At 49.2% G+C, this 27,645-nt stretch overlaps 1 protein-coding gene across 4 annotated transcripts in view; it reads left to right on the plus strand.

Moving 5' to 3' along the window:
* Positions 1–27,645, plus strand: part of RPTOR (regulatory associated protein of MTOR complex 1) — a 105,246-nt gene that overhangs the window by 40,688 nt on the left and 36,913 nt on the right. For all 4 annotated transcript variants that reach the window (XM_027725348.2, XM_027725347.2, XM_027725350.2 and 1 more), the window contains exons 8-20: positions 2,225–2,325; positions 3,232–3,376; positions 11,701–11,776; positions 14,020–14,121; positions 17,601–17,684; positions 19,114–19,224; positions 21,158–21,232; positions 21,779–21,844; positions 22,458–22,649; positions 23,718–23,858; positions 25,512–25,629; positions 25,805–25,945; positions 26,362–26,520. In XM_027725348.2, coding sequence (XP_027581149.1) covers positions 2,225–2,325; positions 3,232–3,376; positions 11,701–11,776; positions 14,020–14,121; positions 17,601–17,684; positions 19,114–19,224; positions 21,158–21,232; positions 21,779–21,844; positions 22,458–22,649; positions 23,718–23,858; positions 25,512–25,629; positions 25,805–25,945; positions 26,362–26,520 — 1,511 coding nt within the window. The remainder of the gene's footprint in view (positions 1–2,224; positions 2,326–3,231; positions 3,377–11,700; positions 11,777–14,019; positions 14,122–17,600; positions 17,685–19,113; positions 19,225–21,157; positions 21,233–21,778; positions 21,845–22,457; positions 22,650–23,717; positions 23,859–25,511; positions 25,630–25,804; positions 25,946–26,361; positions 26,521–27,645) is intronic.

Below are 27,645 nucleotides of genomic sequence, written 5' to 3' on the forward strand. Positions count from 1 at the left end.
CAAAGGCATGGTTTTCATGGCAACACTCCTTTCATATGCTCACACAGAGCTGCCAGGATTGCACACGGCGGGCCAGGCTTTGCAGCTCTCCAGCAAGGCAGGGGAGAACCTCAAACGCTTTGTCTTTCTCCAGTACTTTGCCAAGGTTTCAGCAGCCCAGGCACAGCACACCTGGATCATCCCTGTGATCCTGTGGTGGGAAGGGGTTGTCTCTGAGCACAGTAGCTGTGGTGATCCCGTTAAGCAGCTCTTGCCAGTTCAGGAGATTTCACACAGAATCACTGAGGTTGGAAAAGACCTTTGAGCTCATGGAGTCCAACCTGTGCCCAATCCCCACCTTGTCCCTCAGCTCAGAGCCCTGAGTGCCACATCCAGGCGTTCCTTGGACACCTCCAGGGGTGGGGACTCCCTGGGCAGCCCCTGCCAAGGCCTGACCACCCTTTCGGTGAAGAAATTCCTCCTCATGCCTGAGAACTGCCTTGGAAGTTGCCACCACGTGGTGTAAGCCAAGCATTTGGCTTCTTGGGGAAGCTCAGCAAGGATCCCTTTGGTTTCCAACTGACCCCCCGTGGCTTGGGGAGCTCTGCTTTGCTGCAGAGGGTGTTCTGCAATGCAAATATTGACGGGGAATCCTCACCAGAGCACTGTGTGGCCTCGTGTTCCCTGCGCTCGCTCCGGGGGATCCATTAGCAAACACTGCTGCAGAGATGTATATTTTTCCTCTGATACTGAGACAGACAGGAATTTTTTATAAGATGTTAATTTCTAGCTGATTTAGAACTGTATTTATCCAAGGGAATGTGCTGCATCTGACCCTGCACAGGAATGGTGCTGCTGCACATCAGGGGTGAGTGGCCATAGAGAAACTTCCTCTGTTTGTGTTGATACTTTAAATATTTAAAAACTTGTTACAGAAGGGAAGTTTAGTTAAATTAGGATTAAATCCATAGAATGTCTTACTGTGTTGGTGCACGTTTGTGAAACTTTCTCGTCCTATTCCTGTTACTTTCTCACAAGGAGGAAAGCTGTGCTTGGGAGTGCCAGGCTGTATATTTTATACTGTATATCTGATTATTGATAAGGCAGCCCAGGGCTGAGTCTGCTGGTCTCGGTTTGTTGGGTGATTGGGGTTTTTTCTTCATTTTTTTCTTGTCTTTGTTTTTACGAGGAGCAAATAAACATTCAAAAGCTTATTTAGAAAAGCTGGTCAGGATGAAGGCAGAAACTCAGGACAGCAAACAGCAGTTCACAGCCACTTGTGTTCCTAGATGTGTGTGTGTGTTGATCCTGAGTCCCAACAGGCTGTCACTTGGGCTCTTCCATCACAGAAATCAGGTTACCTGTTGGTCCTCTGGTTTCTTCTCATATGAGAAGTTTGTTCAGCTCTGGGATGAAAATATTTGAATTACTTTTTTCAGCCTGCAAAAACAAAGTCCTGGGCTCTGGAAGAGCAAGACTGCTGGTGGAACATTGCTGTTCTTCACTGACTGTGCTTTGGCCAGGCTGTTGTCTGTGCTGTCTCTGAGGAGAATAAATGTGAAGGCCAGAGGAGACCGTTGGTTCATCCTCTCTGACCTTCTGCGTGTCTCAGGCTGCACAGTGTCACTGGGTCACACAGCTCTGCTCCTCTGAGGTGTCTGTGTCTCAGCCCTCTGAGATGAGGGTTGAATCGTTTCCCTTTCATGGTCAAGTGCTCTCCTTTCTTTCTTTCTTCCTTTCTTCCTCTACTTGTGTAAGGTATTTGTTGGCACCAGGATTTTTCCTCTTGTAGGTGCTTATCCACAACGTTCACGTTGTTCCTCGGTAGGGTGCATAGGATGACCTTAAATTTCTCACTCTGTGCCACTGATTCAGTTTTTAAAGCTTTTTCTGCACCGTCTATATTCTGTATGTCCTATTTTGACACTTTTTAAATGAGTGCCAAAATGGGAATACTTGGCAAAACATGCTGGTTTCAGTCTCAGCAGTGTGAGGCTGAGTCTCCTCTGCCCACTGCTCCCTGCCTGTGACACAGAGCTGTGCCCAGAGCCCTGGCTGCTACCAGGGCTTGGCTCCTGTGGCTGGATTTACCACTTGGTGAGTCCATGTAACGTGAAAACGTTCCAGCAAAGAGTTCCTTTACCTCTAGATCCCCCTTAGAAGGGTTTGGAGGGGTGTGTGTGTCTGTCTCAGAAACGTGGTTTTTACCAGGAAACCAATGTGGTTTTTTTCCCTGCCCTTGTAGGATTCCTGGAAGGCTGAACGACAGGAGGACTCCCCTGGGAGAGCTGAACTGGATCTTCACAGCCATCACAGACACCATCGCCTGGAACGTCCTGCCCAGGGGTACGAGGGGCAGGGGCAGCAGGGGGGCACAGCAGGGGCAGGCTCAGGCAGGGCAGATAAAAGTGAGACACCGAAATGAGGAGAAAATTAAACCCTCATATTGGAAGAACAGATCAGGCCTGATCTTAAAGCTGGTTAATTTTTTATTTCTTCTTTTACCAGAGCATTACAGCAACCTGATCGTTAGAACCCAGAAAGGGTTTTTCTGTGCCAGCACAATTGTTTTAGCTTGAATAATTCTCTTTCTTACTGTATTTGTAAAGAGCAATCTGTTTTCTTCCGGGCTTACCATAAATAAAGGGGTTTTTTCCTCTTTGCTGGTAAGGCAGTTGTGTTTCCCATGAGTAACTTCATCCCATTCTCTACCCCTGTTCTGAATTGGTACTTCTGGAGCACAGGCAGCCAAATTTGTAAACAGTTCTCCAACTCTGCTCTTCCTAATGCTCACACAGCATCAATTCTTCTCTGTCCTGTAGAAGAGAGCACATTTGCTATCTTTTAGGATTCATTTTGGCTTCTCATAAGCGCATCAAACTGCCAGTTAACAGATGGATAGTTCTTGATTAAACAGTACACAGAGGTCCTGTTCTCCCTCAGTAATTTTCCAAAAACTTAGGCTGAGCTGAAGTGAAAAAGCAAAAGGGGGATTTTATCCAGAAAAGGCAAAAAAGAACCTGAGGTGGAAAGTGTTTAATTGTGTTGGTGTGAAATGGAGAGGAGCTGCAGTGCTCTGAGGGAGCTCTGCAGGCAGAGTTTAACAGTGGGTGTGTCACTCACTGCAAAACTGCTGGAGATTCCTCCTTACTGGAACAAAATATTAACAGGGCTTTGTGTTTCAAACCATTTTTGCATAGTGCCTAAGGTGCTGCAGATGTGCATCTGGTAACTCCTGCACTCTCTTGGCAGATCTTTTCCAGAAGCTCTTCCGGCAGGACCTGCTCGTGGCCAGTTTGTTCCGGAACTTTCTCCTGGCAGAGAGGATCATGAGGTCGTACAACTGCACCCCCGTGAGCAGCCCCCGGCTCCCCCCCACGTACATGCACGCCATGTGGTGAGTGACACACAGACTGGGCAGCTGTGCCACCAGGGGTTGGCACTGCTCAGGGTTGGGGGGGACACTGGGAAGGAATTCCTCCCTGGGAGGGTGGGGAGGCCCTGGCACAGGTTGCCCAGAGAAGCTGTGGCTGCCCCTGGATCCCTGGAAGTGTCCAAGGCCAGGTTGGACAGGACTTGGAGCAACCTGGGCTAGTGGGAGGTGTCCCTGCCCATGGCAGGGGGTGGAATTGGATGATCTTTAAGGTCCCTTCCAACCCATTCCATGATTCTGCTGAAATCTCCGCAGTGCTTCCCTGATTCAGTCAGTGGATCAGGAATGGAACAGCTTGTGGCAGCCTAATGCTCATCTCCAAAGCTGCTTCTGCTCTGTGCATTCCTAATTATCCTGTAATTCTGTGGTGCAGAACCTTCAGTCCAGCCGTGTCATCTTTCACTCCAAACACCAAAGAAATGGGTCATCTGCTGCCTTTATTTTCCCAGAGTAAAGCTGGTCCCCTGGGATTGTGCAGGGTGGGAAGAGCCGAGGGCCTGGGGGAAGATCCTTAACTTGCATTGCTGAAGTAGAAGAAATTTTTGCTGCAGAGTTCATCTACTTTTACTGTTGCTTTTAAGATGATTAATGGAAATGGAGGTGGCACAGTTATCAAAATGCTCTTAAATGTAGTTCTGACGATCAAACAAATGTCCCGTGAACAATCATAATAAAAATAATAATAATAACAGTAATAACAAAAATGCTCACTTTTATTTTCTTACTCAGTGTGATTAATAGAGCAGCACCAAACTGGGCAAAGTACAAACTGGTGCAGTGAGGCTGATGGGGTCCCTGGGGGAGAGAACAGAGCCTTGCTAAAGGCTGATAAAGTGACAGGAAAAGGTAACTGAGGGGGTTTAACCCGCCTGCATTTTCCAGAATCCTTTTAATAAGTTTCCTTCATAAAAATGTGGAGGAAAATGAATGTAGAGGAGGGATGAAGGGATGAGGATGAGTGTAACATGGAGTTCAAATTCTCTGAGCAACCTGATTCTAGTGGAAGGTGTCCCTGCCCGTGGCAGGGGTGGAACAAGGTGAGTTTTAAGGCCTCTTCCAACTCAACCCATTCCATGGTTCCATGGTTTCTGTAGGGAATGGAGGCAGGCTGGCAGCAGAGAGCCCCAGGAGCCTTTGCAGTGCAGGCAGCCACTGAGGAGGCATTTGCTGGTACCACAAAGCTGCTTTAATTATGGAAATCCTGGAGGCAGTCGGGGAGCCTTTGGCTGGAGTTGTCAGCACTTGGGCAGCTGAACGTTCCACGTGCTGGGACGTGGCAAACAATGCTCCTGAGTGCTTTGGATCAGGAGCTCCTGAGGAAAATGGCTTTTGTCATTTGTACGTGGGGTGAGTTGGGGTGAGTTGTTTTATCAGTGTCACACGAGGGACTGGGACACTTAAAACTGAAGAGCAGGAAAAGCCACTTGAGTTCCCGTGGTGTCTTTGAGCTGCTGGTGCTGCTGGACATGGCAGAGCTCGAGCCATCAGCTGCAGTTTCCAGTTGCAGGAGAGTAGAATGTGGTGTTGCAGGAATTTTGAAATTAAGCCAGTAAATTTCTGAAGTTATTTATCTCTTCTTTGTTACCAGCATATTAAAAACCTATATTTTCTGTCCCTTATAGGAATATAATTCATTCTTATTACTAGCCTCTTGAAAGCTTATATTTCTGGCTTCCTATGGGACTATGACTTGACGTAGAGTTGGTGTTGCCATCCATGGGCTGAACCCCAGGCAGGAAACTGGGAACACCTGGATCCTGTTCTGTCTCCCAGAGCTGCGTGGCAGCACGATGGAGTCTAAAACACATTTGCTTTGTTCATATTGTAGTTCTCCTGGAGCAGGATGGTGCTGGAAATTCCTTTGTGAAGGTGCAGGATGATGCTGGAAACGCCTTTGTGCAGCCCCTCAGAGCTTCCATGGGATAGTGGCATTGGTGCTGGCTGTTAGGATTCACCAGAAGAAATTCCTTAAGAACAGTCACACACAGGGCTCTTTTCCTTGTGGATCCCAAACACTGGTGAAGTAGACAACAACAACAACAGGGGAGCAGAGAATTGACACACTTTGTTCCGTGTCCTCTAAAAAATGTGCAGTTTGAAGCAAATCCAGCAAAGGGGAAAATTCCACGTTCGTCAGAGGTGGCTCAGGGCATCATTAGGAACTTTCAGTAAGGACAGATTTAGAAACTAATTTAGGGCTCGCTTAAATGTTTTCTAAAAATAGTCACCTTCCATTCAGGAATTTCCTAATGGATCACTGATCTGAAACCTCCAAACCCATTTTGCTGTTTGGATGAACTGGGTGATGTGATGAGGGCAGGAGAGTTGGGCACAAGGGTGCTGGAGAGGATGGAAACTTCCAACAGAGTGATGTGATGATCATGTTGAACCAATGTGCACGTCATTGTGTGGTGCATGGTACAGCAAGGGCTTCTGATTGCTGCTTTATGGAGGCTTTTCCTGCATTTTTGACCCCCAGCATGTCAGGCAGTGTTATGGGGAGTGAGTCCTGGCTGCCACAGCAAGATCTGCAACTGGTGGGAGCAATGCTGCAAAAAATTCCTTACACTTGAGCATCAATTTACCTCCTGAATAATTCCAACTGCCCTTTTTTAGGCATTAAATCTCAACCATTTACTCTTTTTCTCCTTTACTGACCCATATCCCTGCCTGTCAGATAATTTCCCCCAGGTCACACTTGGGTGTCTCCTAATCTGGGGATCTGGCACAGGTATAAGGAGGACTGAGGCTGTTGGAGGAACAAGCTGCTCTGCCTTTGGGTTTAGTCCTCTTGAAAACAGCTTTTTAAAATATTAACCTAGTAAATTTTTGTTCTGATCAATTCATTTGGGAAATCAGTCTTGCCCCTGCTCGTTATCCTTTTTACCTGAACAGTTGAGAAAAAGTGAGAACTTGCATTTTTTCAGAGACCCACAAGTCTTTCTTTCACCAAGAGAGCACCATGTTTCAGGATCAGGAGAGCTGATCTCTGTGACCATGCCCTCTTTGGTGGGATCTGACATGTTACTTCTGTTTTTTCCTGCTCTTGGCCTTCTGAATTTTCCCTTCTCAGGTGTGAGCCCCTGGGGCATGGGCTGGTTGTGTTTGTGTGGTGCCTCACACTGCAAGTTCTTGGCTGCTGCAGGCACTGCTCTAACACAGGATTAATGTTAATATTGATATCTATTGATTGCCTGGCTGTGCTGCTCAGCTGTGAGTCCTTCTGGCTGTTGTGCATAAGAACAGAGCCCGGATGCTCTGTCAGCACCTTGATCTCTGCCCTGATGGATCAGGGTTTATGCATTGCTGCTGTTGCCAGCTGGTTTTATTCATGGCCTTTGAAAAGAGCTAGTAATGTCTTTGGAAATATTTCCTAACACGGGTCATATATTAGACCCCAAGTACCTTAATTATGCTTTGGAAGAACTGCAATTCATCCCTAATAGAAATACTCTGATGGTGTGTACACAGACCGTGAAATTCAGGTTGAAAGGGAGTCATAATAAAGCAAAAGAAAAGGAAACCATAATGCAGCAACCCAGCAACAGGTGAGAGGGGAGTCCTGGAGCACTGTGGAGTGTGCAGGATGGATGCAGGGCTGCTCAGCCATCCCTGGGGGAAATGAGGCTCACTGAGCTGCACTGAAACATTCAGTGTCTCAGCAAGAAGAAGGTGATTGTTTGAAGAGGTATTTGGAACTGTTTGACCTTTGAAGGATTAGATTAATTCAGATTACTCTGTAACCAGATTTTTTTGTGTCTTTGTGTTAGTTTTAACATCCCTGAGTCCCATTATCGGACTACGGAGAGTTTGATGGAGAGGAATGTAACACAAAAATAGCAAAGCCTGAGCTCTAAGTTGTGTCTGGAGCAGGGGGATGTGCTGGGAGAAGGCAAGGATTTCAGAGTTGTGCCAAATATTCATAGCAATAACTGTTTTTTAAAAATAGCTGTGTCTGAGCAGCTCCCCAGCTGTGTCCTAAAGCAGCTTAGGAAGGTCACGGGGTCACTGCAACGCAGGTGAACTCGGGCTGGGATCTGGGTGTTCAGTCAAACAGGACGTGTCCTGCAGTTGTACTGACAGGAAGAACAAATGTGAAAAGTCTGCAATACTTAAGGGTTCCAGAAATACAATTCAGAACAAGGAGATACCCTGGGCCCGACCCCAGGACTGCACGTGGCCTCGGCTTCCCTTCAGCTGCTCCCCGGCACAAACACTCCTTTTCCCTGGTCCTGTGTGCGGTGCAGTGTGATACACATGACTCCCAGAGGAAAGGAGAGTGTTAAAAGATGTCAAGAATACATTATAAAAAAAAAGGGACATGAGAGTTAAAAGCATTAGACATTGACTCAGCCCAGAAAATGTGCGTGTAAGAAAATGTGCCTCCACGAGCTGCCAGCTCAGGGTGCCCGTGGGTGCAGACAGACACACGCAGCTCTAATGGGGCTGAATTTCTGCTGTTCAAGTGCTTCTGGGGGTTTCCATCGCCCAGCAAGTCGTGGGTTTGGGCAATAAACCAGTCCCTGAGCAGGGCTGGGACTGTGCCTTCTGTTCTCTGCTTGAAAGCCCAAACTTTGCAGCTCCTCTGGGAAACAAAGTAAAGAGGCAGCTGATGAGTGCATGTTAAATTATTGAACGTTTAAACAGTCCTGCTGTAGTGAGAAGGGTATTTGACTGAGGAGGGGGAAGGGATTGAGAGATCCAGATAGATCTAGCTAGAGCTAAATCTAAGGGGCTTAAGGAAAGGGACTTGGGCTGAAGGGCCAAGAAAACCTGGAACTAAAACATAGAGACAAATACACGAGTGTGTCTGTCGTGGGAGAGGAGCGTTACCAACGGGACTGGGGGAGTGCTGGCCCTGGTGTTTGTTGTGCAGTGGTGAGCAGTGCCTTTTCACTGGTACTGATCCTGGACTGGGAGCTGCAGGATCCCCTGGCAGGAGGGGGCTTGGTCTCCCACCGTGGGTCCCTGGTTGAGCTGCTGGATCACTTCCCTTCACAGACCCTTCCTGCTGATGTGCTGCCTGGCTTTACTTCTTTGGGATAAACAAAGTCACTTCCTTGCTTGTTTTTTCAGTTGAGTCCATCTTCCAGCTGAGGGGAGATTTTAGCTTTCGGTACCTGCAGAGCAATTAGGACAAGGTGGTATAAAAACCCCTCATAAACACATTCTTCCATAGCCCAGTGTAGTGGAGTTGAAGCACTGGGGTATTTTGGCCCTGTGTCACCTTATCACAGTGGAGGGTCTGGAGTACTGGAAGAGCACAGTGAGGAGGGAGGAAAGAATGATGCTGAGGGATCACTGAGCCCTTTTTGTACCAAATGTAGTGAAAACAAATCTTGCAGAGCCATTTCCAGACAGCAATCTGTGCAAAGGGGGATGCAGAGATCTCTGGGTTGGCTTCCATAAATCACTTGTGGGATGCAACACCCCCATGCTGGTTCCCTGCTGCTCCCTAATTTATCTCCTGTTTGTTGCTGAGCTGTGATGGGAGTTCAGACAGCACATTTACCGTGTGCCCACCTCTCCAGCTCCCTCGGGCATATTGCAGCTGTCAGTCACTGCTCCTCCTCCCCACCACAGCCCTGACTGTCACGGGCACTGGAATGAGTGTTTTCCCATCCCTTTCTCTCCCCACCCTTGTGGTTTAGTCCTTTCCCATTCATTTATGGCTTGGTTTGAATCTTAATTATTGTAACACCTGTTCAGTGCCACTGCCTGTTCTGCCAGTGCAGTGAGTTACCTGCGTGCAACTTGTGTGTAACCTGGAGCCTGCTGAGGGAGGAGTAGCTGTTCCAGTGGTTGGAAACAGAGGAGCTTTACTTCAGGCAAACCTGTGTGCTGGTGTCCTGTTGGGGTGGGAGGGTTTGTGTTTCCCACAGAGGGAACAGCAGCGGCGTGTTAAGGAAATCTGGAAGGGCTGGAGAATCGTTTGAAGTATTTGATTCGAGCAGAGTCTCCTCCACAGCTGGTGTCAGTCAGCAGCTCTCAGCTGTGGTGAGCAGGAGCACTAAGATTACGTGTTGAAGGCTGAGGAGGTTTGAGTGACGTTGGCCAGCCCTGCTGAAGGTTTGAGAAGTCTGAGTGGCACTGGCCGAGTGTCTCTGCTGGCTTTTAACAGCCTATTCTTAAAAGCGTAAAAAAGAGATTTTGTTTTAATCTACCAGAATCTCTTTTCAAATTTTTTTGTTTGTTCTTTCTGATAACACTTAAAGCCTTTGAGATTTGATCTCGTGGGGTTGCTTTGGACATTTTTGTAGCAGTATTAGTGCTGCTTACCTAAAATTACTGTGAGGAGCTCAACATCTTAGTGCTGTGCCTCTGCAGTGTAATGACCTGCAAAGAATCCTTTTATGGGCAGCCAAAATCAGACCAGTTGTCTCTGATCTCTAAACCATTTTCTTCCTGCGTAGTAAAACTTGTCTCAAAGGCCCCGTGGATTGACATTTTGTAGTGCTGCAGAGAATTTCTTTAGGTGTTTTGCCCATTCCTCCAAGAAACTCAGAAAATATGCCTTTGCTTGATGTAAAATTATCTTTATATTTGTACTAGTTGCCTTTGCCTCAACCAGGAGTAAACACCTGTCCTGAGCTCTGTGTAAACGTTTTGCCTCCAGCCTGGGTCTGTATGGAGCTCATGGGAAGCACTTTCTGCCCATGCTTTGATTAGCTCTTGATTAGCTCTTAATTATATTGGCAGCACGTTGTCAAGCGGAAGGTGAGTGTGGGAAGCTGAGGGACAAGGTCTGGGGCTGCCAAACCAAGCTGCAGCTCCTGAGTCCATGGAAAAAAAAATGCAAGAGCCTTAGAATTTATTTTTCCATTAATTGGAGAGATTGGTTTTGGTCGAGAACAGCTCCCAGTTGTGCTGATGGGATAGATCGCTCGGCAGTGGGTCTGGTGGAAGGTTTGTTTGACTCAAACCAGGGTGATTTAAGAAGTTATTAGAGCTGGTGACTAAAATACAGAGTATTGATTATCACCCACGGCCTCGTGTGTGCAGACGTTCCGAGGAGAAGAAAAATGGCTTTGGCTATTGATGTTAACACAGGATGCCACGAGCCACGGAAGAGCCAACGTGTCTGGAGAGGAAATCTTTCTTTTGTGGAAGAAACCCCATGGGTGGGGGTTTAACTTAGCCCTTCAGAGTGCATAAATTCGTATGCTGAATGAAAAGTGCATGGAATGTCTCTGAGCAGAGTAGGGCTAATCGTTTCTGGGGTGAAAAGTAGCTGTTTCACTATTTTAGAGATGTTTGAGGAACTTTGGAGCCCAAATGCATTTATGTCAGTCTGTGAGCATGGTGAAGCAGCCTGTTGGCACCTTTGCTTTGCACTGGATCAGCCACAAAAGGTTCCTGGGCCACCACACGTAACTCACCTGCTGTTGTAGCTGTTCCACTGAAATGTCCTAAGTCACAACTGCCCAGAGCTGGGGCTGCCCCAGCCCTGGAAGTGTCCAAGGCCAGGTTGGACAGGGCTTGAGGCACCCTGGTCTCGTGGAAGGTGTCCCTGCCCATGGCAGGGGGTGGAATGGATGGGCTTTAAGGTCCCTCCCAACCCAAGGCGTTCTGTGAGTTGGTGATTCCAGACTTCAGCCACCAGTGGTACAGTAGATAAGTGTAAAAACTGAACTATTTAGGTATTTTCTCTTTTTCTGGTGTGGTGTCCATCCCTCCATCCTTGGGGTGACTCATGCAGAGCTGAGTTCCCTTCCCAGGGCTGCAGGGACACACAGGGACACACAGGGACAGTGTCTGTGCCCAGGAGGTGCAGAAGGAGCACGAGTGTGGGGGTGTATCCATGTATCCATGAGCTGGGAGCTGAGGGGCTGCTCAGCAGGGATGGAGCTTCCTGAGCTGCTGTTTGTGGCTGGAATGCAGGACAGGCGAGGGCTGGGGTGCACGTGGAGGTGTGAACTTAATCCTGGATTGGAGCTAATCCAGGATTAAGTTCATTTTTTGGTTTAAAAAAGAAGTGTCATCCGGTTTTGGATGAGGACAGGTGTGTAATAAGGCTGCAGCTGACTCTGGCTCCTTTCTCCAGTGCAGAGAGCATCGATTTCTGTGAACCTCTGTGAACTCATCCAGTGCTGGACTAGACCTTCTCACTGCTTTTCTGAATTGTGTCCACGTTATACCTGCTTTTTGAAAAATACCAAGCACATCTAAGCCAGTCAGACAACACTGCTTTGTCCACACTGATGTATGATCAGAATTTAAATTTCCCTTGCTATTCCTTATGGATAACTTGTAATTCCTTCTCTTCCCTCTCTCACCCTCTCCTCCAGGCAAGCCTGGGACCTGGCTGTTGACATTTGCCTTTCCCAGTTACCCACAATTATCGAGGAGGGAACTGCCTTCAGGGTAAGTTGGGGAGTGTCCTGGGGTGTTGTGGGCCCAGTTTAACCCCCCATCCAACACCTCGTCCCTTCTGCTTGTTGGGCCTTGAATTGTGGCAGTTTAAGGGTTTATACCTTTAGAAGGGAGTCCCAACGTGCAGCACAGTTTTTTATCTGAAAGGCTTAAATGTGAAAATTATCTCTTAGTAGAGTTCCTTTCAAATAAACATGAAATAGAGGTCGAGGGTATGTTCAGAGAGTTCTCCTAAGCTCAGTGTCATTGATAGGAGTCACTGGGGTTTTTTTGCTTTATTTGACTGAGAGAGCAGAAAAGTAAAATTTTTAATATTGTATTTGTCTTAAATTCCTCTATTCAGAATGGGTTTTCTTGGTATTCCTTTGACATTTCATGAACTGAAACCTTCAAACAATAATGATTGTACAATCTCAGGTAGCTGTTCCACCCTGTTGCCTTTCTAGTTTTCAGTAACATTCTTGCATTTTGGTTGGGTTACCAAACTTCCAAAGTTTTTCTGGCTGTAATTGCAGGTTGTCTCCAAAGCCTCGAGTGCAGGAGGAGAACTGTGGGCTCCTGCCAGGCTGGGAGTTGATCAGGATGCCCTGAGGCCTTTATCCTCCCACCCCTTGCTTTCCTCACTGTATGTGCTGTGTTTTAAAATGTAAAAAATATGATTTTTCTTCCCCTGGCTCATGTTCATTTTTATTTCAGGTCTCTAACAATGTCAGTGGGGGCTTTTATATTAGTGCTAAACCTCACCTGGATATTCTCTGTCAAATGAGCTGAAATTCAGCAGATTTCTGAGTATTTTGGGGTGAGAGGAGGCACAGACTTGCTGGGGATCAGACACAAGATCAGTAAATGTGTGGTCGTTCTCAGGTGGTGATCGATTCAGGGCAGGGTGAGAACAATTTACAAGCAGCTTTTCCAGCCTGACAAGTGTAGTTTATTGTGTATTTTGGCTGGAACTGAGGTGGGCTGAGCCATCAGTGTGCAGTTGGGGCCAGATTCCAAGCCAAGCCAGGCACTGGACATAAAGGCAGGCTCAGGGCTCTTCAGAGCCATTCCTTCTGCTTCCATTTCCAGTCCAGGGTCAGTAACACCGTGGGGTTTGTGCCTGCTCTGCAGAGAGGGACAGACATCCCCTGGGGACGACTCCCTGTGACACTCACAGCTGTAGGAATCCTGGCTGTGGTTTGGGAGGGAGTGGAGGGCTCACCCCTGGCAGGGGCTGGAGCAGGCAGACACTTGCACCCCTCTGATCTATTCCCTGTGTTCCAATCAATGCTTTGTGCTCAACCCTCTGGATTTCTGCCTGGTGCCAAGTGTTGTGGTTCAGCAGAGGTTGGCTGGCCCTGGCCAGGGAGGAGGAAAGGGCTGGAGTCACTGAGGGCATGGCAGCCTGTTCACCACCCCATGGCACAGCTGGGATGGATGTCTGGGCCAGGGGAGGCACAGGGTTGCTGCTGCCCCTCCATTCCCTCACTGCTGGGGGCTGAGAGTCCAGCCTGACCTGGATAAATCCACTGACAGCCTCCTGAGGCTGTTCTGTCTCAGCAACTCATCACAAACCACGTGTGTCTGACTCCTGCCTATTCCTGAGGTGTTCTTGCCTGGCCAGACCTGGAAAATACAATAACCTGATGGAGAAAGGCCTAGGGGGTCGTGGTGCTCCTTCAGGGGGTGTCTTTGGGTTGGTTTGCTCCCCCTCCTCCACCTCTTCACTCCTTTTTTCCCCATTGATTTCTGCTTCCTTGTGGATTCCTCCCTGGAAGCCGCTGCGTGCTCTGGTCAGTACGTTCTCACCCAGAGCTTGTACCACGTACTCAGGGAGATGGATGGCACAAGGAGGTTATTTTCATTGCTGTTGGATTGTGTCTCTGGACTGGGCAGAGGCAGCTCCCAGTGCTGCTGTGGGAGCAGAACTGCCTCTGCAGAGTGGATAAATCCACCGCTCTTCCCTCTGCTTCTCCTGGGGAGACAGCAGCCACCTTGCCCTAAGACCTCTTGTGATAACTTTTCCTCTTTCTCTACTCTTTCCTTCTCCTTGCTTCCAAACACTCGCATAAAGGAACGCCAGCATATTTAAAGGGAATTACATTGGAAAACTCGTGTACGTTTAAAAGCCGCCAGACAGACACGTCAATAGAGTGCTTTTTGGAAAACAGAGAAGTCCAGAGGTGCCAAAACTATTTGCTTCGCTCCTGGTTTTTTACCCCAGCCCTGCATTGCTGTTCTTGCCCCCGCAGCACAGCCCCTTCTTCGCGGAGCAGCTCACGGCGTTCCAGGTGTGGCTGACCATGGGCGTGGAGAACCGCAACCCCCCGGAGCAGCTGCCCATCGTCCTGCAGGTGAGCACCAGCCTGGGGGCCCTGCCTCTCCTGCCTGGGCCAGGGGCCCTGCCTCTCCTGCCTGGGCCAGGGGCCCTGCCTCTCCCTGTCCATGCCTCCCCTGCCTGCTCAGCACAGGGCTGCCAACCTCATGGCCTTGGGGAACATAAATTCTATGGGCTTCTCCAGGATGAATTAGAGCTGGTTGCATGTCCACTAGACCTGTGCAGACGAAGCCCAAGTGCTTTTCCAGCCCCATCCCTTGGCTCCCTTGGGCCAAGCTCCCACTCCAGTCCATGTGCAGTGGTGTCAGCTCTGCTGCCTCCCCTGGAGTCACTGATTCTCTGAGCAGCACATCTTTGTTGTCTCTCCTATGGCATCTCTCCTCTGTATCCCAGCTCTGTCAGGCAGAGACTTTTATCTTCCCCCTCTTTTCAGAGAGTGGAAGTTACTGCAGCATAAACAGTGTGGAAATGGCTCCTTTATCCATCTGGTACAGCCTGGGAAGTGTTCCCTTTAATGTGGGGCTGAAATTTTGCTGCAAGAACATAGAAACAAGTCTCTGAAGACTGTGCCTGGAGGAATGTAGAGTTCTGGTAGGCTTTGCTCAGACAAAACAAAGTTCCTATGTTTAAAGGAGAAGTAAATCCAGGAGAAACAGAACAGGGTGTCTCAGGTGATGTTTTATGGCAAGGCCCACATTGCAGTTGTCATCTGTCACCTGCTCTGGCCTCTCCTCCCCTGCAGTTTGCACTGACAGAAATACAAACCCTGGCCCAGGTGCCTGTGGGCTCTGCTCTACCAACAGCAGAATTTAAAACCTTTCTGATTAAAGGACTGTGGTCCCAGTCCCTTCTAAAAGGGTCTGTGGGGAGACTCTCCTTCCCTGTCAGCTGCCAGCTGGATCTGTGACTGACAGCACCATCCATCTCTGCAAGACCAAACTTTAATTTCCTGAGCCTCCCAAGCCTTGAGAGATGATGTAGATGTGGAGAAGTGTGGTTTGTCTCTGTCACTGTGATGGGAGCAGGCAGGCTTCTGCTCCAGCTCCAACTTTGCTGCTTTCCAATGGATTGTTTGGCACCAGCGGGCTCTGCAGGCAGCAAAACTCTGCAGTGAAATTGGGAGGTCACCTGGCAGAGAAACCTGCTTTCCTGCCTGGAGCAAAAACAAGCTGGGCCAGCGTAATTATTGTTACAATTATAGAATATTAATTGTACAGTGGACTCAGATGGGTTGTTAACAGGTCTGAGATGCTTAGAGAGCAGCTGAGGCAGGGTGGGAAGGGAGCGTTTCAGACCCTTTTTGGTGTCTCTTTGCTTTGACCCGTGGGAGTGCTCAGACCCTGCTGCTGTCACCCCACAAAGGCTGATTCTGTGTTCCCAGTTTAGATTGAGGCTGGGGAGGCCCTGGCACAGGTTGCCCAGAGAAGCTGTGGCTGCCTCATCCCTGGAACTATCCCAGGTCAGGTTGGACAGGGCTCGGAGCAACCTGGGCTAGTGGAAGGTGTCCCTGCCCATGGCAGGGGGTGGGATGAGGTGGGCATTAAGGTCCCTTCCAACCCAAACCGTTCTGGGATTCTGAGTGCCCCAAGAGGGGGAGGTATTGAGGGCCCAAGCCATGGTACCAAGCCATGCAGAGCCCGGATTTACCAAGGACAGGGAAATGGCCCTTTGGAAATGGCCTTTTAATTAATAGACTTCAAGAAGCTGCTTTCCACTTGGAATTCTTGCTGTGTATGGGGCAGGTTGGGCACAGGAGGTTTCCTGGTGCAGGGAGGAGAGAAGCCCTCAGACAGCAGTGAGCACACACAGCCTGGCCAGGCCTGAGTCCCAGGTGCTGGATCCCTGGGGAGATTCCTCCTCTGTGTGATCTCCTGTGTTTGTGGGCAAGAGCTTGTCCCCCACAGAGAGAGGACAAGGAGATCACTCTGCAATTCCCTTCTCCCATCCTGCCTTTGTTAGGAGATTCCTGCTAGAATATGGACTGTTACTTCTCAGTTATCCCCCTGTGTCGTGGTTAATCTCTAATTTACGTGTGTGGTTGTAAGTAGCTTCCCCCTTTTCTGTCTGGGAATGACGATGGATGGATGCCAGGGCGGGTGTGACACAGGGCTGTGTGCAGGGGGGGCACAGCCAGGCACTGCTCAAAGCTCAGGAATTGTGTCATCCCCACAACCTCACCCAGGGCTCTGGGATTTGTGTCAGTTCAGGCTATTGTGTGGATCAGCTGGGGAAGTGGGAATGGGAAATCCTGGGAGATGGAGGCCTTTGTTTGGGTCGGACAGTAATGGAACAGAGCTTTTCAAAGCAGACACAGTGTGCTTTGGTGGACTGTTCTTGTGGGATGCCAGCAGTGTAGAGCTGGGATTTGTATCTTCACCTGGAAAGCCTTTTCAATTAGATTAATTTCTTTGCCCAGCTGTGATAGAATTTGGGGATTTCCTTGGCTTTTCTGCAGGTCAGAGGATCCCAGCCGTGTGGGACCTGAGCACCCTGCCCCTGCCAGGTCCTGCTGCTGTCCCAGCCCTGCCTCAGCCTCCACCTGCCCTGGTTTCTGGTACTGCTTTAATCACAAACAGCTGCCCCTGTTATTCCTGGGCTGGTTTATAGAATAGGTGCCAACTAGGGCAGGATGACCAAAATCCTTTCTCTTATGACCTGTCCTGAGATCCGAGCTCAGATACTCAGAGTAAAATGTTATTATCACATCCTCCTGTTTCTTCTGGACTTTTCCTGCACTACTTCAGTATCCAGTACCAGTCACCCACAATGTGAGACATGAGCCAAGTAATTTAGTTATTCTTCAATGTTAAACATGAAAAATAATTTAATTTCAATATGCAACGTGGAAAAACACTGAGAAGGGGATGGAATTGGGGAGGTAAATCAAGGAACCTCTTTCCCTGAGATCCATCTGAGGGATGTTGCTCAATTTAAACCAAGGATTAAATGTTGCATTCCAATATCTTACATCTGTTAAGGAGATTAAGAACTGCAAGTCTATCTGTTAATATTTCACACCAGGGTAGGTATAAGCCAGTAAACCACCACCTCATTAGCGTTGTCAGACTCTGTTTTAATGAGATTTTTATTAACGACTAATGTGACCTTTTGCTCCCTCTTAAGTCTCAGATATTGATTTGCCAAGGAAAGCAAAGCCTCTCCTTGTGCTCCTGAGCTGTTTGGAGAGTGGGAGGCTGGGCTGTCGCTTCCCTTCGGATCCCGCTGCAGGAGCCATCACGTTCCTGCTCTGCTGGGCAAGGCAGGTTGGAATCCACAGGAATTGCTTCCCTCAGTGTCGGGAGCAGCTCCCCAGGAGCGTTGCTGGGGTGTGACCCCTCGCTGGCCAGGCTCTCACAGCCAGGGTTTGTCCCTCAGCCTCTCATTCAGGCCGTGCTGTTCCAGGTGCTGTAACGATCCCAGGGTCCCTTCCACGTGCTCTGCAGGCACAGGGATTTCTGCTCCCTGTACAATATCCCTTTTCCCTCTCCTCTGCAGGTGCTGCTGAGCCAGGTACACCGACTGCGAGCTCTGGATCTGCTGGGAAGATTCCTGGACCTGGGTCCCTGGGCTGTCAGTTTGGTGCGTGGATGCTGCACGTGGGCTTGGAAATTCTGCTTTGTCTCAGTATGGGTGATAAATACAGATGGTGATTTAGGGAAGGAATGTGTGGAGGATAATCCACAGATTTGACAAATGAGCAGTTTTGTGTGTTCATGTGTGGGAAATGCAGCAAGTATCCCGACAAGAACAATGGTTTTATTAATCAAATTCATTTCCATGCTCTCATTTCCATTACAGTGAAGAGGAGTTCCTTGGGAATAGTTTAGTGTAAAATAGTGTAAGGGGCAAACCAGGAGGAAATAACTGGGACGAGTAAGGTTTGTCATGTAAAATAAATAGCCCAAAAAAGCATACACATTTTTTTTCTGTTTTCTCAGCTTACTGTCTGCATCACTTTCTTCTCTTTCTTTATCTGTTTGGATTTTACAAGCTCTTCTGAGCAGGCATCAGCTGCATTCTGCAGTTTGGGAAGTGGCAGCACAGTGTGGAGCATAAATAAGAATTTAGCAGAGGAGCAGTTTAAAACAGTCCTGTAAATGGAGCTGTTGGTTGATAAAAGTGAAGATGAAGCACCAGCTGGTTGTGGAGCAGCTCAATGATGGGACTTTTTAGTGGTTTTCTTTACCTCCCTCCTCCATCTCAGCCAGGAGTCCCTTCTGCAGAGGGAGGCTGGAGACACAGGCAGCTTGGGAAGAAAGTGTGTGTTAAAGGGGGTGTTAAAACCTCTGGATTGTCCAATTCTGTGAGGATCAGGACACAGCTGAGGTCAGCACAGGGCCCTTTGCTCTGGCTGGGACGTGTATTACACCCTCACTGGCCGTGTCAGGACCATGCCCAGCTGCCCCAGGTTGGGGGGCTGCTCACCCTGAACCCCACCACACATTCCCTCTACACTGAGCTTTGGGAAGGCTGTCAGCCCTCACAGTGGGATCCTCAAGGATTTCCTGTGTTCCCTGCCCTCCTGGGAGTGCTCTCTGATCCCATGGAAAAGGCTTGCTAAAAGTCTGTGTAAGGAGAGCCCTGTTAATTTGCAGTGGGAAGGCTGGAACTGCTGAGCTGTTGCAGTGTTTGGAGAGAGCAAACGGCCCCAGCTGAGGGGAGGGAGCAGATTGTGAAGTATAAAATAGCCCAGGCTGGAAGGAGGGAAAGCTGGTGCTGGATTAGCTCGGAGTCTCCGTGGACCAAATGAGTCTGGAAATATCTGGTGACATTCAAGATTAAAATGAGCAACAAACACAGAGGGATCCCCTCTTTACTAGAAATGTGGGAAAGTGTTTTCTGCCAAGTTTCTCAGCTGTGTCATTGAAGATGCTGTGTCCTGGCAGCACGCTGTGATCGGCCCTGGGGGCTGAGCTGCCTCGGGGGGTTTGTTCATGGGGGTTTGTTCACAGGGGGTTGTTCACAGGGGGGTTGCTCATGGGGGTTTGCTCTTCTCTCTGCCTCCCAGGCCCTCTCTGTTGGCATTTTCCCGTATGTGCTGAAGCTACTTCAGAGTTCAGCCCGTGAGCTGCGACCACTCCTTGTCTTCATCTGGGCCAAAATCCTGGCAGTGGACAGTGTAAGTCCTCCTGGTTCTTTGGTTTCAGCAATGTGCCTTTTTTTTTGAAGATGGCCTCAGACAGAGCTCTATTTGGTGGGGTTTGAGATAAATAATTAAGTAGTAAGTAACTGCAGATAAATTTATATAATTGTCTATACGGCTCTATGGTTTGTGGGTGCAATTAGTTGAGCACAATAAAATTATTAGGAGAGGTGCACACATTAATTCAGGCACAATTATAAGCCCATATAGAATGTCTGAACTGCTTGTGGATGCTGGATCTTTCCTATTTGGGGGTTATTTTTGCATATCTCCTCCATTTCAGTATGGAGAACAGCACTGAATTGGTTGAAGTTTTCCCCTCTGTTGATCCAGCATTGTCAGGTTTAGTTTTATAACTATATTTTCATTAACATCCTAAGAGGATTTTGGAAAGCGAAGAAAATGAAAACTATTCATCTTAGAGCTAGTCTTGAAAAGCTCATTTCTGAGGCACCCGAGGCTGGGGCCTCAGCCCCAGGTTCGTGTTGGGAGGCTCAGGTGTGATTCCCACCTGGTGTCTCATTGTCCTCCCCTCCAAGAGGGCTCTCTTCCCTCCTGCCCCCTCACACGCTCCCTCCCGTGCTCTGTTGTTGCCTCGCTCATTTGCAGGCTTTGCTTTACAGCAAGACAGAAAAAATACTCTTAAATGGTGTATTTGGGTTTTTTTTCTGCAGTTTCACTCACTGACTCCACCAACACATGGTGGGAGTGGGAGGGGAGGAGGGGGCAGGTTCCCCAGGGAAGGGCCATGGGCACTGCCGAGGGAGGGGACAGGCAGCAGCTCCTGTTTCTTGCAAATAGAGTATCTTCTGTGAGTTCTGAACGTCCACACCGAGCCTGCAGCCTGTTTTGGTCACGTTGTATTATTCACAGTGGAGCTGCTTACTCTGTGAGGAGGAGGAGGTGTCAGTGGTGCTGGATTCCAGATTGTTCACAGGATCTGAGCAGGGAGGGGTCGAGTGAGTGTTCTGGTTTTAGAGCCATCCTTTCCCTCCCTTGAGCCTCAGGAATTTGGGTTGGAGAGGCAGCACAGTCAATGAGTGTGAAGCTGGGCAGCCTCCCCTCTGTGTGCCTACATTAAAGCCAAGAGATTGTTTTGTGGAAGGAACAGAAAGTAATGACACTGAGGAAGAAAAGGGGGCAGAGGAAGCCTGGTGTGTGCAGTGACACAGGAGTCAGGAAAGCCTCTTGTAGCTGCAGCCTGGCAGCAGTCCAGGCCCTCTGCTCTTTGCTCTGCCAAAACCAGCAGCTTCACTCCCCTCAGCAATAAACTATTCTCTTGCATCTCTGCCTCGCCATCCCCTCCCCTTTCAGCAGCCAGTTCCCTCCTTCACCTTCTCCTCCTGATAAAAGATGCAGGATCCTGTCTCTGGCCCGGAGCACCCAGGGGAGGTTCATTGCCAAGTCAGTGTTTCCTCTCTTACATTTCCACTTTGGTGCTGTGTATCCTTTTGGTGTGACCCCATTACATCAGCCTGGAGCCTGAGGTGGTGTGTCAGCAAACCCATGTGCTTACCCCAGCCAGGAAACCTGCCCTGTCTCCTGGGGGGCTTGGAAAGGCATTGGAGCTGCTCTGCAGTTTAGGTTGTGTGTAGTAGGATAAATACTGTGGAGGTTTAATGTGGGGCACAGATATCCCATTTAACTCTTCCCCAAGCAGGAGGTCACGTTTCCAGCTGCTGTTTGTGTCCCTCTGGGGGTAGCAGAGGGTTCCCTGCTCCTCCCTGTCAGCCCATTCCCACGGGGTGTTTGGTTGCAGCCCCAGGAAGCGTTTGAGCTTTAATTTGCTTCTCAAATGAAAACAAGATTTGAGAAAAATGATTGAGACATGAAACGTTTATACATCACTGGAGGAGCGAATTCATGTGTGTTGTAGTTCTCATTGTGGTTTTCTTGGTCTCTTTTTCAGTCGTGCCAGGCTGACCTGGTGAAGGACAATGGACACAAGTATTTCCTTTCGGTTCTCGCAGATCCTTATATGCCAGTAAGGACAAGTCATGTTTATTCAGACTCCTGTAGCATTTGCTTACCTTGTTTTAGCTGATCTGTTCTGTTCATCTTCTGTTCTGGTGCTGGTGTGGGGCTGCCCCCCACGCCAGGGCTGTACTGGGAGTCAGCAATGCTCCCACCAGTGTGACAGAGGCAGCCAAACCAAACAAGGATTTACAGACAAAGTTCTATAAGGAGATTACTCTGTGGGAACTGGGGGCTCCAGGAGGCTGCAGAGACAGGGAATTGCCCCATAGCTTTGGCAGTTCCCTCAGCAGCAGTTGTTGGGGTTCCTGTGGTGGGTGCTGGGGAGCCCTCCCCAGAGCAGGGTGCCAGGCTGGCTGGGGGGATCGTGTGGGCAGGCTGGGGAAGTGTCTCAGGTGTGACAGGCTGTTGCCAAGAAAATTCCAGCTTTCTTTCTTCTCTCTCATTCTTTTAATGTGACACAAACTGCACTTAGAACAGTGCCACGTCTCAGGATGGGGTGTAGCTGTTCCCTGCACTGTTCTCCAGGTAACCCTCAGTTGTGGGTTGTTTTCAGGCTGAACACAGGACAATGACAGCATTTATCCTGGCTGTGATTGTGAACAACTACAACACTGGGCAGGTGAGTTCCAACAGCCTTTTCCCTTCAGTCTCTCCTGCCTCTCTCTGCCTTATGCCTTTACTTCGATGGAGGTGTCCTGGCTTGCATTACAGCCCAACTCTGAACTGGGAAACTGAGCTAGAAGGTTGTTTTATGTTATTTCTGCATGGATTAAAAAAAAAAAATTGGCCTGGGGGTGCGACAAAGCACCTGGCAGTGGAGGGTAAGGACACGAGTCACTCCACAGCCACCCCTCCAGCAGCCACTGGCAGACTGGGAAGGAAACAGTGCCTGGTCCTGTCAAGTGGGAACCCAATGGTTGGGAATGGTCTGTGGAATCAGCCATAAACCCTGGGGCTCTCACAGGTGCTAGGAACACTTCCAGTGAGGGAAAAACAGGCTGTATGCCTTACAGGAAACATTTCTAATGCTCAACTATTTAACCAGCTCTAGTAGCCTGTGCCTGCCCTTCCCTTCACGCTGCTGCCAAATGGGATTTTGTTACAAAATCAGTATAAAACCACTGAATGATTATTTTCTCCTGATTTTCTGTGTCTTTCAGAACTAGTCTTGTTTTGTGGGGATGAGGTGGGGAGCTGTCATGCCCAGTAAATGGCGTTGCTCTGTGTTGCAGGAAGCCTGCCTTCAGGGAAACCTGATTGCCATTTGCCTGGAGCAGCTGAACGACCCCCACCCGCTCCTCAGGCACTGGGTGGCCATTTGTCTGGGCCGGATTTGGCAGAACTTTGACTCGGCCAGGTGGTGTGGAGTGAGAGACAGCGCTCACGAGAAGCTCTACAGTCTCCTCTCGGATCCAATCCCAGAGGTAAAAATCCAACTTTTCCGGTAAATGCCAGCTGAATTGGCGGAATTCTGGCAGAAATTCAGGCAGAAATTCCTATGAACCAGGGCCTTCCAGAGCTTTATGTTTGTGTCTGGTTCAGAGAAAGATCTTGTTGCTGTTTCTTCATGGTGGTGCAAATCAAACAAGCCCTGCAAGAGGAGCATCCAAAGAAATGCAGGGGAAGTTCATACAACCCCAGCACCCTGGGATCTGGGCACTGGAGTTGGGAAACGCCACGTTTTTTGCTTCCTTGCATATCACATTATTAAAATCAGATTGTTAGAAATGTGGTCCCAAAACTCACTCTGTGTTGCAAAAAAACCTTTAGTCTTTTTGTCCAAGTGTGAAAACTGTTCTCCCACTGCCACGTGTGAAAATCCACCTTCAGTTGGACGTGTTTTACCTTTGTGACACACTCCCCAAGAGAAGGGACTGTGCTGAGCCTGGCAGTGACTGACAGAGCCCCTCAGAGCCCGGGGAGGTGACAGCACACGTGGGAGAAGGGAGCTGAGCTAAACACCTCTGATAACATGCAGAGATTAAAGATGAGAATCCCCTCCCCATTCAGCCTCTGTCCTGCATCCTCCACCTCCTGTCTCTGGCCCCAATCTCCCCACATTGTGAGCAGTGTTTCTGCAGAGGTGGGGTGGGCTGTCCAAAGGTTTTCCTTGATTTTTCTCCTTTTTCCCCTCATCTTCTACATTTCTAGAAGCCCATATTTGAAGACTGTAGTCAGCACTCCTGTTATAGATTCACATCCCAACAGGAACTCTGTGTTTACCTTATTGCTGCTCATTAATATTCAAGGCAACGCAACTGGAAGAATCACCCATGGGAAGGTCACCAAGTATTCTGGGAAATTAAATATATCCCGTGTCTGTGAATACTTAAAGCTCAGTGCTTTGCTGAGGCTGCCTGGGTCGTTACTCCCCGTGGGCTTCCCTGTACCCCTCGCTGTTCCCCTGACACAGCAGTGCAGGTTTCCCGTTTGTGGGGCAGAGTGAATCCCCTGGCAGAGGAGGCAGTGACCGAGGCTGTCTGTGTGCCCAGGTTCGCTGTGCCGCGGTCTTCGCCCTGGGCACGTTCGTGGGGAACTCTGCGGAGCGCACGGACCACTCCACCACCATCGACCACAACGTGGCCATGATGCTGGCCCAGCTCATCAACGACGGCAGCCCCATGGTGCGCAAGGTACGGCGGGAGCTCTGCCCCGGGCTGGCAGGGCGGGCTGCCTTCCACAGCCTTCCCTGGGGATTGCTCTGCCGTGGAAGGGTCTGGTCCGTCACGGAATCATCGTCGAATCCCAGAGTGCCTTGGGTTGGGAGGGACCCTAGAGCCCATCCAGTGCCTCCTGCCATGGGCAGGGACACCTTCACTAGCCCAGGTTGCTCCAAGCCCCGTCCAACCTGGCCTTGGACACTTCCAGGGATGGAGCAGCCACAGCTCATGGAGTCTTCACCTTCAGCTTCTGCAGAGAGGTGTCAGCACAAGTGATGAGCAGCATCAGCTCAGTGCTGAGGCCAAAGGCTGCACACTCAGGGGTCTATCCAGCAGTGTCCAGGGGTGCTGCTGCATCCATGTACCCTTTGGCAGCACAAATATTGCAGCATTTCCCTTACTCTGCCTATCAGGAGCCCCTGACAGGAGTGATGCAGGTGCAGCTGTGTCAGTGTCCACATGTGGACAAGGTTGTTGTTCAGATCTGTATTTCTGTGGGTTAACAGTATCAAGTATTCCACTAAATGTCTGGAAGAGGAGGGATCATCTCAGGAGGTTGTGGGAATTTTTATATCCTAGGGTTTTTTTAATTTAAAGAGAATGTGGAGACAGGGATAAGGAAGTAGAGCAATTACACTAGAGTCTTCTCAGGTGCACAGAACACTGAGAATTCTTGCTGGGCTGCTCTTCTGCTGATCACCGGTCTGATTGCAATAGTTTACATTACAGGATCTCAGGTTTTAAATTAAATAGTTTTGTGTTGCTAAAAACATGGAGTGGTGGCAGTCCTAGGGGAGGAAGAGGAGGGGGAGTCAGAATGCTGTGGAGAGAGTGAGAGCTCTGTTCAGTGAGATCTTCCTGCCTTTAGAACCCCAAGGATGGATCACAGGCAGCTTCAGAATAGTTCTTCAGATTTGGGAGAGTTACAGTTTCCGATGCACCATCATACATCAATAGTACATTAAATAGTTTCTGACATTCTGGATTGTTCTTGAGGGCTGTTCTGAGGTGTCCTAATGCTTGTGTTTACTTAACTGGAACATCAACACCCTGGCACTTGTCGCCAGCATTGCAAGGATTCATTTCTGTTGTCTTGTTCCAGCATTTAATCAGTTTAATTCAAAAGAGAGCTGCGTGTCACACTGAATGCTCTGTGAGATTCATAAATCTCTCCTTGGGAGATCAGTCCCTGAGCAGAGACAGCAGCCAAAGCCAGCTCTAGCTCCTGTTGCTGCTCAGTGCTTTCTGTGATACTGCTTCAGTTTGACAACACTGGGCAGAATCAGTGACAGAATCATGGAATGGTTTGGGTGGGAAGGGACCTTAAAGCTCATCTTGTTCCAAGCCCTGCCATGGGCAGGGACACCTTCCACTAGAGTAGGTTACTCAGCAGTGGTCGTGCTGGGTAGGAGTGGTGGAGTAGTGGGAGCTGGTTGAGATAGAAAAAGCTTGTGAAGAATTATGTCTGGACCCTGCAGCTCATCTCTGTGAATTAAGGGAGAATTATTAGCCTGGGTGGCCAGCTAATAATAGCAGAAATAATGACCACATTGGTCTGTGTTTGCCTGCAGTCCCTTGTTTCTGGCCTGTTGTAACCATGAGGTGTTTCTTGTGCTCTTTCCCCAGGAGTTGGTGGTGGCCCTGAGTCACCTGGTGGTTCAGTACGAGAGCAATTTCTGCACCGTGGCTTTGCAGTTCATAGAAGAGGAGAAGAATTACCCTCTGCCTTCTCCAGCTGCCACAGGTGGGGGTCTGGGTGGGCGGGATCCTTCGTCGTACCTCGTTCCCTTTCAGCCTGACAGAAAACCACGGAATTTTGTTCATGTTAGTGGTGTTTTAGTTACGTGTTTGCTGGGAAGTAACCAGAACACTATGACTGTTGGTGATTGCATCTCTAATTGGTGCGTTTTGCTCCGCAGAGGGGGGCAGCCTGACGCCGGTGCGGGACGGGCCGTGCACGCCGCGGCTGCGCTCGGTCAGCTCCTACGGCAACATCCGAGCCGTCACCACGGCCAGGAACCTCAACAAGTCCTTGCAGAACCTCAGCCTGAATGAGGAGTGTAAGAGATTTCAGAATGCTTTCAGTTCCCTTCCCCCCAGCCCCACTGTGCCAGCCAGGAGATACCACGGGCGGGACAGACAGGGCTGGAACCGGCACTTCAGCCCCAGTTATCCAGCTCCGAGGGCTTCCACGAGAACCTCCTTCGTAATTAGTTTCAATTTTCTGGTCATCAGTATTGATTTTCCTGAGTGTTTGGGGACCAAAAAGGTGTCTTCCAGCTTCCAAGCATAAGTGGATTTTTAGCTCAGTCTTTTGCTTATTCTGTGTTTAATCATTCAGTATTAAAAAGGGGAGTTGTGGGTTTGCCCACACCTTCCCTGAGTGTGGCAGGATTTAGGAAAGAGCTGTTATGTCTGGGTAAAAATTGTTCTCTCACCAGTCCTTGTTCCAGCATCTGTTCTTTTCTCTTGGCAGCTGGAAGCTCTGTTGCATTTTCCCCTGGGAATCTGAGCACGAGCAGCAGTGCCAGCAGCACCTTGGGCAGCCCCGAGAACGAGGAGTACATCCTGTCCTTTGAGACCATCGACAAGATGAGACGAGTCAGCTCCTACTCCTCCCTGAACTCCCTCATAGGTGAGCAAAGCCTCTCCTGCCCTTCCCTTGGGGTCACCTCTTGGCTGTGTGGAAGGCTGGGATCCTGGCTCCTGCTTGATCTTACTCCAAGAAAATTTCTCGCAACACTAGAAATGCTATTTTTGTGTTTGGTTGGGTCGCTCCTGCTCTGGTAGGAGGACTGGGAATGGGAGCTTTTGGCTCCAGCTCTGAGCTTTGTTACAATGGACAATGGTCCTGTTGGGAATTTAAGCACAAAAATTGGGGTATACAGGAATTCCACACCCACTGCAGTTTCACTGGCTAGACAGTGAAGCAGGGACTCCCCATCCCGTGGCTGCAGCAGCTGAGCCTCAGCACTAACTGCTTCCCTGGGGATTTGTCGTGTGGGTTGTGTTTCTGTACAGCCCCTGTGCTGTGTTACTCCTCCGGGGAAACCTGACCCAGCTTGTTTCCTCTGCAGGTTTATATGTATATAGTTAAAACAGGACTTAAAAAGTCCCAGATTGTGTCTTAAAAGCAAAAAGACTGAGTGTTCCATAGAACTCTGAAGGTTCCATGGCTGATCCTGCTGCCTCCCATCCCCTCTCCATTGTCTCTCCTGGATAAACAGCTCTGGCATCAGGAGCACCACTCAGCAGCCCCTGTCTCTCCCATTTCCCTCTCTGGGTGATGTGCAGAACTCTGCAGAGCCCAGTGCTGGAGCCCAGAAGGAAGGGGAGTTGTCCCTGTGTTTGTGCAGTGCCTGGCTGATTTGGGTGATGGATTGTTTGCATTTCTTTTATGGAACAAACTGGAACGTTTACGTGAAGCTCTTCCACCCCAGTTGTTTTTCAGGTAACTTCCCCAGTGGTGTCTGACTGCCACAACAGCTTTGCTTTAAACTACCTGTAGCTTTTCAGACAACCTAAGCCATTTTGGCACAACAGCACAGGCACCATGCAGAAGAACCTGGCTTTTGGAATGGCCTCTTTCCAGGGAAAGCAGCACGCACAGGGAAATGCTGGAGGAAGTCTCTGTATTTCCTTTGTAATCAGTAAATGGGCCCATATTTTCACAAATCAGTGAAAAGAGAGTGGTGTAACTCAAGAGAGGGATCACCTGGGTGATAGACCTGTGTGACTGAAGAAACATTTTTCTCTGCTC

Source organism: Pipra filicauda, unplaced genomic scaffold (genome assembly GCF_003945595.2).
Source record: "Pipra filicauda isolate LSUMZ 115617 unplaced genomic scaffold, ASM394559v2 scaffold80_size11013439_pilon, whole genome shotgun sequence".
Classification (NCBI taxonomy): domain Eukaryota; kingdom Metazoa; phylum Chordata; class Aves; order Passeriformes; family Pipridae; genus Pipra; species Pipra filicauda.